Source organism: Diorhabda sublineata, chromosome 7 (genome assembly GCF_026230105.1).
Source record: "Diorhabda sublineata isolate icDioSubl1.1 chromosome 7, icDioSubl1.1, whole genome shotgun sequence".
NCBI classification, from domain to species: domain Eukaryota; kingdom Metazoa; phylum Arthropoda; class Insecta; order Coleoptera; family Chrysomelidae; genus Diorhabda; species Diorhabda sublineata.
Window position 1 is genome coordinate 5,484,169 of NC_079480.1, and position 14,724 is coordinate 5,498,892.

Sequence of the window (14,724 nt, forward strand, 5' to 3'; positions counted from 1 at the left end):
TGATATTAATACTGTAGCAAGAAGATTGAAGAAATCATTTCTTCGTTTCCTTATTTGTACGAAAGGCTTATTAAAATTGGGAAGATTTATTGAGGCTTATTAAAATTGAGAAGATTTATTGAATAAAATCGTTACCTGGAAAGTTTGATTGTTGATTCTCCAAGGAACAATTGTTTCGTGAACAGGTTGAATTAGAAAGCTTGATTTCCAAAAAGAAATAATGAGACTACTGAACTATAAGGTTTTATCAAACTAACGCACCTTGTAGCCCAAGACAGCAAAAGGTTGAGTTAGGTTAAGTAGAACTCTTAAAAAAGTCAAGTGAACGATGATCCAAACTCATCTTGAAGCTCAGTAAGGATCTCTCTATATATATACTCTATACTTGATGTTGAGCTGATTTTTTTCCTTTTCTTTTGTATTTTTTTACTATGAAATACTAAACAATCATTAACCTGTACTTAATAAACCAAAAATTACTTTTAGTTAGCATTAAAAAAAGCCGAATTTAGAAAATAACTATATTGATACTAGTGAAAAAAATTTTTTTTAGTTTTACTTTATTTCAACTGAGATATGAATGCTCAATAAATTGGACCAAGATTGTAATAATGATAGCAGGCTCCAAGGAACAATTGTTTCGTGAAAAAGTTGAGTTAGGACGCTAACTCACTCAAATTAACCAAATATGCTATACTAAGCACCAAAGTCACACATCTAAAAAGAAAAACTGATATATTCTTCCGAGTTCAAGAAAGAATCTTTTGGGGTTTGGCGTCCCAAAGAAGCGTATGGTTAGAATGATAATGATGAACGTCTCTGGCAGAATGAAGGTATCCAATAAATTAACATCAACAGAATTGTCATGTAATCTCAAAATTTGGAAAAAAAAGAGAAGTTTCTTTTAGATTGTAAACTAATTTCTTGCAAAAAGTTAATTCATACCAAATCAAGGTAGTGATAATACGCTTTCCCTATGTACAGTCAACTGTAGACAGTGAATTTCATCAGCTTCTACTAATAAACAGTAAGAATCTAATTTTTGTCTAGAAATAAAGAAAACTTGTGTTGTTAGGTTACCTAACCATCTCCTTGCAAGAAGTCAACCTTCACTAATCAAAGTAGTAAGAGTACGCTTTCCTTGTGCACAGTCAACTACTGCTAGTAAATTATTCGCAGTAAGAATCTACCCTTATTTTGATTAGGAGAGAAAAAGATTGTGTGTGATTGAATTGTAATAAAAAATGGGTACAACGTAAACATAAGAACTCGATTACTTCACACAAGTTCTAATGGGACACGGCTTCTTCGACACGTTTACTAACAAAATAAAGAAAAGTACGGACTATGCTTTGATGACCCGCTGCACACGATATACACCATTGGTGCTAGAAAACTTTAAAATTTTATCACTAATATATATAAATAGTTATATATAGTAATATATAAATAGTCACTATTGTGGTAACCTCATCAGTTTTTGAGTTATCATCCGAAAAGTAAAAATCGAAGTTAGAATTTATTTCAAACGCTTATTACTCGATAGGTTGTTTTTTTGACTGGCGGAGATATGGGATGAAGATAGAAGGAAAATGAAATAAAAAAAGGGGAATTACCATCAGTGGACAGCATAATAATAAAAACGATTAGAGTATTGAGTAGATGTTCAATTTCATACTAATAATATTGTGAGGGTAGTTTAGTGAGGTGAGAGTCCCACACGGATGCATGACACTGCACACCACACCTCATAGGACGAGAAAAAAGATTAGTTTGCAAAGCATCGCAAAAAGTCAACTTTCACCAATTTAATGTAGTAAGAATGTATTTTCCCTATGAGCATTCAATTGTGACTAATACAAGTTGATTAAAAACCATCACTTTTAGTAATCTTAGACTAAAAAAACAGGAAGAATAAACTTTGATTTGGAATAAAAAATGTTTGATTATTTGTAAGAAAAATTATTATTTGTTGGGCACGATAAAAATGAAAAGATTTGTTAAATAAAAACGTTACTTCGGAAGTTTGATTTTGTATTCCGTCATAATAAGATTAAGATTATAAGTATCAATTTTTATACTACAAAATAATAAAAAATCATCAACCTGTACTTGATGAATTATTGACGAAAAGAAAAAAGCAATTTTGACAAAATTCGAGTTATTATAAAGATAAAAATTGTTGGTAATGTTCTCGTAACATTTTCATTTAGTGAACTCCTAAAAGTAGGTATTAAAATGAATATTTCAATTCTATAAATTCAAATATTATCCCAAACTCAATTTATCTTTATATCCATCAAGGTAATGTAAAAATATGTAGAAATTTTTGGAATCGTTAGTGATATTCATACTGACCACACTGTTAACCCTACCACTACCCCAACACGCACAATTACACTGACGCACGTTTGGATAACCAACTTATTGACATCAGAGACCAAAGGTAAACTGTTTACTGTTGGTGTAATGTTCACCTTCGGTCTTCAGTTCCACTATCACTACACCTATAGTAAACAGTTCACTTTCAGTTTCTGAAGATGATGACTTGTTTATCGAAACACCCGTCAGACAGGGTAATTGTGAGTATTGGTGTAGCAGTAGCATAAACAGTGTGTTCAGTACGTGTATTCCTGACTACTAAAGTAGTAAATAAAAATCTATATAACTTGAATTTATCTACATAAAAAATGCAAATACTTCCATATCTGTAACAATTTTAACTTGACGACTTTACAAACTGGTACAGAGTTCTGTCGTTCTCAATATAGTTGGTATTGGAAACGGAATACGTCAGTGATATCAATTTATATATGGTGCGTTCCACTAAGCGGTCACAACGCCAAAAGTAGTTCTTTGTGAGTTCCACATGGCAACTAGAATCGTTGTGGTTACGGAGAGAATGTCACTAATGACGTCATGACTAACGCTCACGACGACCTATGCGAAGAGATGGGTTGAAGTGACAATTGATAGTGGAATTTTCAAAAATCGAAGCAACAAAAATTGCAACGTGCGACAGAAGACATTTTGATTTTACTTTAACGTAAACTTGTTAAATACCCAACTAAAAAATTACTAACTAACAAATCGTAACATAACCTCGTAAAGGTTTTGCTGTATTTTGTCTCTTGCCATTTGTTATTACTTACCCCAACGCTCACAACGTTTCATAATCCATTCCACTCTGGACTAAGTGGAACGAGAAAGACCTTGGTCGTGAGTGCTTATTGGAATACACCATTAATGTAAAATCTCTTAAAAAACATAAATAAAGGAAAAATATTTGCATTAGTTAATTTTTGAGAAAAATAATAGATGTGGATATTTTTGTAAAGACCAACAATTTCACACATTAAATTCATCCAAAATCTTGACCAATAAAAAAAATCTAGCATAAACATTGATACTGATAATTTTGGTTAAAATATTTCATGTTGACGATGAGACATAAAACACGGCTACAAAATTTTACCTAAAATTGGGGTATATTGATACCTACTCTAACTTATCCTACAAGAAACATTAAAGATAAAATTTTACAATCGATACTATATTGTAATAATCACAGTTTTAAGTATAAACTATACTGCTTTTTAAAATGTACAAATCAACTGCGCCCATTTATTTCACATAAAAATATGGATAAAAATCAAATAGTCAACTTAAAAAATTAGTTTCAATCTCAATTTTACTGTAAAGTAAATGATAAAGTAAGAGAACTGGTTTCTACTTTGTTCTTTCAAGAGATTAACCCTTCTTTGAAGAAAAAATAAACTTCAGGATCTGTATTTTTTATACACATTTAGTTACTTGTCCAGAAACCTAACCCAACTGTTAGTTGATTCACATAATTTCTCAAAAAAATGACGGTCATTCATTTGTTCCTAATAGATGGCTCTCATCTCTCTTAAATCCCAATATTGCTTAGAATGTCTTTTTCTCTAGGGTGAGGATACCTAGATAATTGTCAATTCATCTATCACGGAAAGTAATTATTTTGAAAAAAACAATTATTTAACGAACTGTATGTTATTATTACATTAACATTAAATTACGTTTCCCAGAAATCCAACCCGTTTTTTTTATTCATATAATTTCTAATGAGGATAACATAACAAAATGGCAGATGCTCCGTTGTCAATGTCTACTCAAAAGATGGTTCTAGCGCCTCATGAATCCTAAAAATTGTGTTTAATCTCATTTTGTTAACAGGAAAGTAACTCATTTAGCAAAAAGAGTAGTTATTTTAAAGATAAAACATACTTCTTCACTATATTAGTGAAGTGAAATTAGTTATATGTACGTTTCGAAAATATTGAAGTTATGTTTCCACGAAATCTAACCTAACTTCTGTCGAATCACATCCTATTGAATACAATGCAAAAAAATGGCTGATGCTTCTTTATCAATGTCTAATTGATAGATGATTCTCACGCCTCATGAATACTAACGTTTTTTAAATCTCGTTTTGTTCGTGCAAGGGAAGTAATTATTACCTATTCAACTAACAGTGCGTTTCGATACACATTAAATTGTTTCCTAGAATTCTAACCTAACTTTTGTCGATTCACATAATTTCTATTGAAAGTAACCAACAAAATGACGGACGCTCAGTTCTTATAGCTAATTTATAGATGGCTTTCGCACTTGGTGAATTCCAAAAATTGTTTCAAATCTCGTTTTTCTGGGCGGAGACTTAAGTAGGTATATATCGATCGATTCGTTTATCTAGGGATGTATTGTTTTAAAAGGAAAAAATAACTATTTAACTAATTGTAATTTTCTCTCAAATATAAATTATCTTTTTGTTTATTGACATAATTCCTTTTAAATACAACAATATGGCGGATGCCCATTTGTATTTACTCGATAGATCGCTCTCGCGCCTTGTGAATCCCAAGTATTTTTTCTAACCTCATTTTTTCTGGGGATAGTAACTAAATATCTGTCGATTTCTATCAAGAGGAGACGTTGTTAGAAAAAAAATAACTATTTAGAAATACAAACTGTTTTTTCATTCACATTATTCCTATTATATACAAGTACTACACTGTACAATATGGCCGACGCAAATCTCTAGTACCTACTTAGTGGATGGCTCTCGCGACTTCAAAGAATTATTTCCAAGGTTTTCATGGAAGAGTAACTAAATATAAGTTGATACATCTGTCAATAAATCTAATTCTTTTCAAGTTTAAAGGATTGGTAGGTAGAAACCGTATAAATCACACCTTGAAATTTATAAGTAACTTCAAGATGTATACTAACCTCAATGTTATGACCAAACAAACTAATGAATAGGCACAGTTTTTAATTTACAAAGTAAAATGATCATATAAAATGAAATGTAAGCTAATTCTGTTCAAGTTCAACGGTTTGTTACCTTTTAACTCTAATTCAAACTCATACACTTTTTCTATATCGACCGAAAGTGAAGTGAAGTAAAGAAAAGTTACTTTGATTTAAATCAAAATTACTAAACAATAAAACAGGTCCACAATTTAATTGTACGAGGGTGAGTCAACAAATACGTGATTTTTTTAGGCATCTGTCATTTGACTCCTGTCAAAATTGGAACGACTTGATTCTTCTCAAAATTTGAATGACCTTTAACAGAAGAAAATTTAAGCCCGAGAAATCTTTTCAATAAACAGTATCAAGTGGGCGATTGAGAGCTTCATGCGCTACAACCTGAAAGGCTTTGAAGAAACATATTCAAAAGCATTTTGAAGTCAGCCTGATTCTAGGCTACTTACCCAAAATATGGCGAAAGGTAAAAAAAGCAGAAACAAGCAAAAGACTTATCGCCCGATCTGCCTGGCCTTCTTTTCCTTAAAAATTAAAGAGAAAGCCATAGAAAAATACCTTAGAAGCTCAGTTCTCGCAAGAAAGCTACTTCACACTAAGCAATTTGCTTACCAGAAGGCAAGTGTACTACATTATCTAGTTAAAGAAATAGAAAAGGCTCTTAACACCAAAACTGAACGGATGGCTAAACAATCAGATGGAATTTCTTCGGAGAATCACTCCATGCCAGACAATTCAACAGATTATAACCATACCAGTTAAGAAGTCTTAAGAGCTTATTGTGAAGAAGCTATATCAAACTGTATGGTGATCAGTCTTCTGACAGTTCCCTTCTCCGTCAAACACCTTAAGACGATAGGCATGGCAGAAGACAACTGCAGATTCTGCGAGCAAACCATGGAAGCACACTGCCAATGTTCTGCTCATATTACTAAAAGGCTCAAGTACTTTGAAGGAGTAGTATTAACACCTTGGGAAATGGAACACAAAAACCTTAGGAAAATAGCCTCTTTGGTAGGAGTCTTATTTTCTGAGCAGAACGATGAGATGTAGAGTCTTGAACAAAATATCTTTTATCAAGAGAGTTTGATACCAAGGTAGTTCTGCACTATCAATTTCAATGGTGGAAAAGTGGTTTACTGAATTTCTTACAAGCACGGAAAATGCAGTCATTATGGAAGTCATAGGCTTCTCACACATCAACGGAATACTCCTATATTGCTAACAATCGACCACGAAACCAATATTGACAGATTTATTTGTATAATCCACGTTGAATAACTTTGAAAGGGTGCCACCATCAATGATCAGTATTATGACAACCTACTGCATCTGAAAAGCAAAAAGACGGTAGTTGCATAAGAAAAAAGTTTTTTTGCACTGCAAGGGTCCAATTTCCATGACTTGGACTATGGATTGATGTCCAATTCTTCTAATTTAGTCACGAGTTATATTTCTTTCTTCCAAATGCGATAAATATTGTTTTTTGAAGGGATAAATGAATTGGAGAAACGTTGAACAAAGTGAATTAGAGCTTAAAGCTACATTAATTTTTTTATCCAAAAACATCTGTCATACAAAATACCACAGGCCCATTGACACACCCTCTAAGTTCATTTTAGCATATATTTGAAATATTTAATAGTTAAAAAATTTGTAATGAGGTGGAAACTTTTGAATTACCGACAAAATAAATGTTTCGAAAATATCTCACAAATATAAAGTTATGAAAAAAGCTTTGATCAAAAATGTTGAAGTAAGAATTTATTAAAAAAAAGTCTAATCAATTTTGATATAGTTACAATAGAAGTTGAAATGTTTACAATAATCATTTGAAATTATAGCTCAATCTAGTCCTATATTTAAAAATAGGAAAAATAAAATGAAGTGAAATTTTCACCTTTTTTTTCAATCATACCTACAATGTCTAACAAGTAATTTTATACCTATACAAATTATACATTATTTTTTAAATAATTTTTATAAAAATTGCTGTTTGTTGAAATTGATAAAAAATGTTTTATTTTTGTGCAAACGTTGACAAAAATATTATTCAAATATATTGAAACATTCAAATTGTGGTGAAAGATATTTCTATTATTTCTCATTAGATTTCGTAGATACGAGGTTTGCTCAAATAATATAGTTGATAAATTTTTATAGCAGCAATCACTTGAATGGGGGACAAAGGGGTAAACAATGACAAGTTGAAACATGATGCATCAACATTAAGTTTTGTTGTTCTTGAAGTATGAAATGATATTGATTAAAATTAAGTCTAATTGTCTGGAAGTTAAAGGTCATAAAACTTAGCTTCCTCTTATTTATGAACGCAGCATTTGCAAATGCATTAGACTCCTAAGTACAAGCTGGATTCAGGGTCTACTATGCAAATCTGAGTCTACTGAAGACCAAACTTCTAAACTGCACTGCCAAAATGCGTATCTATAAAACTTTTATGGGCCCATTAGTCTCATATGGTGGTGAAACATGGGCACTGACAGGATGCGACAAAGAAAGATTAAATAGATTTTAAGAAAAAGTCTCCAGGAAAAAATATGAATGTGTGAGAGTGGGAAATGGATGGAGAATCCAATATTACTTTGAGATAAGCGTCATCCTACAGAACCAAGACGTTTGTTTCATCAAAGCTCGAAAAATCCAATGGACATATAGAATGTCAAAAAAAGTTCTGAATGTTAAAGTGTACAATATGAGAAGAAGGATTCCAACAATGAGATGGTTGGATAATGTCAGGTATGATTTCGGATCTATACGAATTACAGGATGGTGATCTAAGTCAAAGGACATAATGCCATTGAGAAGGAGACCAAGTACCAGTTGTATATAAACTTAAATTGACGTCTAGTATCACTCCTTGTGGACGATTCGCAAGCCAGATTAAGCAGTACTTTGAACACACTTATCAAAAAGAAAAAAAGTTTAAAAAAATCCATGTTACCAATTTTTATAGATTTTTCAATGTGTCACGAAACTGAGCTATAAATTTGAATCGGAAATTCCTTAAAAATTGAAAACAGCATCTTTTTTACTCCGAAAAAATTCTTATATCTTTTTTATGTTTTTGATATATTCCAAAAAAGCCATTTTTGTATTTGTTTCTAATTATTTTCCACCCCCAAATGAATACAACATTTTTTAACTATAATCCTTTTTAATGTACGCAAAACAAACTAATTCACATTAAAATATGCGGGCTCGCCTTTTCGTTGGTAATTTGATCATAGACTACTAAGGAAATGCACAACTATAACTATTAGGGAACTGAGGGTTTATCAATATATTACCTCTTTAATGTAGGATACATACACTCAAATTATCCCAATATTATATATCAAAGAAACATGTGGGTTAGAGATGGTAAGCTATTAGTTATATTATCCCATCTCTAATATTATATATGAAAAAATCATGTGGGTTAGAGATGGTAAACTCGACTCTAATTCACTTCAGGCCTTGTTTTATAAAAAAATTTTGGTCAAAGATACTATTATAGTATACGTTTTAAATTGAAAAAAAAAATCAAAATTCATAACATACCGTCAAACTTTCTTAGAATACACACACAACCGTTTTTTTTAAGATAACAGTCTCACAAATATAAAACACATAACATTTCTATTGATCATCTTATTGTAACCAATCTGGATACTATATAGGAAAAGAAGATTGAAGACATAAGCCAAGCATTGATTGGATGATTTCTAACGGAAGCGTCTGTGTCGAAACATTTTCCTGAAAAACATCAATTAATATTTAAATACATAGTTTTGCAGTGTCTGTAGTAGATAATCAACATCACGGAGAGAGCAAAAGTGGTATGAGCCGTCAAATGTCACCAGTGCCTGGTGTCAACTATAGCCAACGCCATCTGTCATGTCACAAGTGTTATCAATCACATTTTTAAGTGTTGTGTCATCTATGATCGCATCTGTGTGTTAACCATCTGTATTATGGTAATGATACAAATAATGAAAGTGCAGGACTAAAATTAATATAAAAAAATTAGTTGGGAGAATTTAACCCCAAGCCTATATGTTATAGAGCCAAGACACATAATATATTCTATATTAGTTTATTATGAATTAGTATAATCAGGAATATATAGCAATTGTGTAATAATAATGACAAAAGTTAAAAACACAATGAGGCACTAAGTTCGTTATAATTATCGTGTTCTTTCATTACAAGTCTGTCGTAAAGGGAAATGGACAAAAAGGCACGTTCGTTCACTAAACAGGTTCGTAAGGAAACGCCAAAAAAACATCAGCATATTTGGATTGGTATGGGTAAAGTTATGATGTAAAATATCATACAGTGTATGACGTAGAGGTCGATAAAAGAAGTATGTTGAATTGGAGTAGGCGAGCTAAGGGAAATATACAGGATTATGTATATTAAAAAGAATGTTGAATTGTAATGCGTGAAACGATGATGGCAACAAATATAAAATCTTACAAAGACAGATATCAAGAATGCATTGATATGATAGTCTTATACGAAGTGTCTCTTTGTTAATTTTTTTCTTACGTCAACTGTATAATGAATGTGTAGTACTGCTTAGGTATCTGTGTCACTCACTGAAATGTGTCTTTTTCTTATTTTGAAATAATACCTTTTTCACTTTATGCCTTACATAATATTATAATAATAATATAATACATGATGAATTGATAGTGTAGATGTATGCATTCGAAGAACATCGAACATGGTTGGTGGTGATAGTTGACACTCTAGATGACTCTTGGCAAATAACTCATGTTACAAACAAATGACACACAAGATGACTGATAACACACATTACAATTGACAAATGACACAGATGACATGACAGCTATTGCTAATAACAGTTGACTTCCGAGATGGTTCGTTACCATGAGAAAATGAATTAAATTAAATTACCTGTTCAGCTAAAACAGTACAACGTAAACTGTAACTGAAAAAAATCAGTATCTGATTTAAATTTTGAGGATATCCACGAAAAAATATAATATAATATATTGTATTTCAAAAGAAATTTCACCTTCGTATTGTTTATAACGCGAACGCAGGTGTTCTAAGGGGCGCGGGAGGTATAGCAATCGATATACTGGCTCTTGGAAATTTAGTTGTTATGAAGCGGACCGTGCATGACTTTTATAAAAACGTTAATTCGGCGACTGTGTCGCATAGAAAATTCTGCAATTTTCGTCACTTAAATGATGCACCGGAGGTCGATTGATTGGAAAATGGGTCTAGATGTTTGAAGAGAACGGATCAATACTAGATAAACCAAAATCCGGGCGTCTAAGGTCTTCTAGAACGTTCGAAAACGTAGACAGTGTTACTCGGTCTGTTCGTGACGAGCCTGACTTGTCTATTTGGAAGCTTGCTGTTGCTTGAAACGTACATAGATCATCATTTTTTCGCTTGTTACGCTTTGGGGCTGCAACCTTATAAAATTCAGTTATTAAAAAAAATTGAGGTCTCAGGATGCTAGTCAAGGGCTTGAATTCATAAACCAGATGATTTACAATTTTCCAACTTTTAACATCTTGTTTTTGGATGAAGTTCATTTTAATTTTAATGGACACGTCAACAAACAGAATTTTTCGCTATTGGAGTGCAACCAATCCAAAAACACAAACATCAGAAGCCCCTTAATTCGCCTAAAGTGACTGTATGGGCTGCGATATCATATAGGACCTTACTTATTTGAAGTAGGAAATATAACGTACAGAGTTCGAGGGAGACTTTTTCATATACACAGATTGTTCTCCTCCTCTTTCCCTTTATATGGAAAATAGATGTCAATATGTTAGAAAATTATCACTTCGTTCATTTGGAAAGGGTCACTAGACATGAGGCAATACAACGTGAAATATTTCTCGTTGAAAAGCATGCGCAGATGAATTATGCCGATTGTTTCTTGCAAGATCTTGCACTTGCAACATTATCGATTTGATGCCATTTTTATTATGTGCACGCTGCAATTCTGGCTTAACAATGAACCTGTCCATCAGGCTCCAAAAGCAAGGCAGTAGAAGATATAATTATTGACAGTGACTACTTTTCCACTTTGTTTCATAGTTTTGTTACCATTTTTAAAACGGTCACAAAATCTTGAACAAAAATTGAGGTTGGAAATATGTTTACTTTTACTGATAGAAGCAATTTCTTGCACGTTGTCTTGCACCATGTAAAGCGATATATGCAAAGGGATTCTCCTGAAATATAAGAGACTAAGGAATTCAAGGATATTACACCTATTACACCCACGTCCTGAACTTTTTGAAAAGAATTGGAATTAATAGATCAGCATCACAGTACCTCAGAAAAAAAAGGAGGCAGTGTATGTGATAAACTGAATCACGACATACATGAACTTACAAATCAGAGAATTCACTCCAGAACTATGCCGTATCTACATAACCTCAAATTTATCATATTTTATAAGCAAATGATATTCAAATATCGACACATCAAGAAAAATTCAGATTATAATCAAAAAAGTATCACAACAAAGTGACACTCTACTTGCTAATTACTGTTATTTAAATTGAGAATTCAGCTAAATTCATATATTCGCATCCTTACCTGTGCTACTTATATTAAATATTAATTCACCAGTAATGCCCGGCTTAACTAATCGACTACAGCTTTCAGCCGAAGTGGAAAACATCACCCCCGAATTCATTTCTTTGTACATAAAACAAAATTTGCGAATGCCATACGCCGAACGACTGTTTGGTGAGGTGATTAGGTAGTTTGTACCATTTTCTTCCCATCGTCCATGACAAGAGTACGCTATAAAAACAAAAAGTAATTAATAATCCTAAATACAAGAATGTGGGTTATGGAAAAAGACTATTTAACCCTGTCAATTTAGTTGGAGTTAAAAATTGGTATGAAGTAGATAGTACGCGTTAGAGAACAGTAAGAGAAGCATTACATAAATTCTAAAGAATCACACCAGGTTGGAGAGATTTGAAATGCGGATCTAGAAATCCTGAGGAGAATAGAAAGAAAACGTGAATGGCTGGGCATGATAAAACTCTTCATATAAGGAAACATAAAGGGAAGAAGGGAATTGGGCAGAAAAAAGATGTCATGGCACCACAATATCAAAAATTGGACAGGATTAAGAACCACAGGAGAATTAATTCATACCACCAGAGACAGGATAAAATGTTCAGAAGTGATTGCAAACATCCATTAATGGATAGCAGGAGAAGAAGATTCAGCACTCCTGAGTTAGTTGATTCTTAGTGATTAAAATTTTTCACAAATTTACTTTATCTCACATAAGAGAATAATTTCTACTATAATAATTTGATAAAATCAAATTTTTGCACTTACAAGTGATTAAGTTGGGCGTTGGACAATCTACCGTAAACTCCATGGTATCATAACTAACGCAACCAATAATAAGGTTCGAGAACCCATTGCTATCGCTATCACAGTCAAAATCTTCGTCGACGCGTTTCACTCGCCTCCTAGTATACTCCAATTGTTCAAAATAAATGGACCGTCTCTGTTTACGAAAATAGAAATTCGAATCAAAATATTTTGGTTCTTCTCTTTGAGCGTATTTACTTAACGAACTTTCTTCTTTATTTCTGATAAGATTGTTGACTTCAAATTTTCCCATGAATGGACAGTTTTGAGTTTCTACTGACGTCGCTGAAATTATTAAATATTTAAAAATCGAACCTCTGCTAGCGGCACATCAAAAGGTATCGTGAACTTTGGCCAATTTTTAAAATAAAACATCAACATGCTGAGATCATCAAGTTATTTTTCTGGCCTCTATGTCAACAGTTTTAGTACCTTCCGGTTTTGGTAACCACTTAATTTGTAAACAACATTTGTAGTGAATTATGGTTGTTATTACATTAATGTTTTTTTTCTGTTATTTTAATTTAGTTGTTAAAATGCAATAAGTAAAGTCGCCCTCAGATAAGACTGACTGCGGTAATTACAGGGGTATTACCTTACTGGATGTTGTGCATAAATTGCTAGTGAGAATTATACGAAGCAGGTTAAACAAATACTGGGACGAATAAGTAAGGAAGTATCAATGCGGATTTAAGAAAGGAAGATCGACTAGCGATGAAATTTTAGTGTTAGAAACAATACAGAATGCAGGGACTGAATTTGAAGCTATTATTTATCGACTATTAAACAGGTATATGATTCGGCATTAAGCAAACACCTGTACCAAGCTCTAACAAAACTGAGAATAGCTAAGAAGTTAATACGATTGATGAAAATGATACTAAAAAAGCCCAAAACATAGTAGCCCCATAGAAGGAAGCTTATATGAAAACTTCCAACCAAAAAAGGCTTAGAACAACGATTTTGTTTAATTTACTATTAGAGTTTTCAAGGATAATGGATAAAAGGCAAGTACTGGCATATATGCAAAACAGGAACAACAAAAAACGTTTTTACTATTTGAAAAGATAGCAGAATGAAATGGCCTACGTGTCAACGAACATAAAACCAATTATATGGAAATGGGTAACGACTTTTCAAGTCATAACCAATTAAAGACACAACAGTGCAAAACAAGGAGTTCCGGTTCGATAAAGTACAAGAGTTTGAATACCTGGGAGTGGCGATAACAAGTAAAGTAGACAAAATTAAAAAATCGACATAAAATTGGAAAGAGGCAATAAAACAGTTGGTATTTTAGGAAAACTATTAAGATCCAAAAATGTTAGTCCTTAGGCCCCATAATTTTTATTTAATTTAATTTTTAAGATAATGATAATGTCTATCACAAAACTTTGCGTAGAATGAATATAATAATGTCTGATAATATTTAGAATGTATTTTTCAATGTACTTTACAATTAAATGTTCAAAGTGACCACCAGTCAATTCTTGAGAATAACCGAGGCGATTTTGGAATTTTCATACTACCACAGGAGTTATTTTGTTAATATTCCTTCCGTTTTCCTAACTTTTAAATCAGCAATATTGTTTGGTCTATTAAAATAGATTCTAAGCCGATGAAAAAAAAAATTTTTAAATAAATGAAAATAAAATATGTATTAATGAACAGATTCGGTATCATTATAAATTCTTCGATTTTCCAATGGTTGAGTACATACTTCAGTTTGAAGGTAGCATTTATTACCTTAGTTATTTCAATTGTTGATTTTTTGGGAGAGGTAAACTCTATTTCTGGATCAGTCCGTGGATGTTCTTCAAATGTAGATTATTCATCTTGATCTTCATTTGGTTAAAATATTTTTTCCAGATGATTTGCAAATTTTGTTGCTGTTTGCTCAGTTTTTCTAGCCCATCTACCATCTTCCAATCTGTACAGGTGATATTCTCATCTCATGGGCTTTCCAGCCTCTTAATAGCTTTCCAGAGTAAGTAGTCAGTACTGTTGCTGTCTGTC

The 14,724-nt window shown here is 32.3% G+C and overlaps 1 protein-coding gene across 1 annotated transcript in view; it reads right to left on the reverse strand.

Moving 5' to 3' along the window:
- Positions 1–575: 575 nt before the first annotated feature.
- LOC130446404 (uncharacterized) overlaps positions 576–14,724 on the reverse strand; it is a 90,281-nt gene continuing 76,132 nt past the window's right edge. Inside the window, exons 9-11 of the mRNA XM_056782651.1 lie at positions 12,670–12,993; positions 11,908–12,117; positions 576–9,066 (exon numbers count right to left, since the gene is read on the reverse strand). Of these exons, the coding sequence (XP_056638629.1) occupies positions 8,957–9,066; positions 11,908–12,117; positions 12,670–12,993 (644 nt within the window). The 3' untranslated portion in view covers positions 576–8,956. The remainder of the gene's footprint in view (positions 9,067–11,907; positions 12,118–12,669; positions 12,994–14,724) is intronic.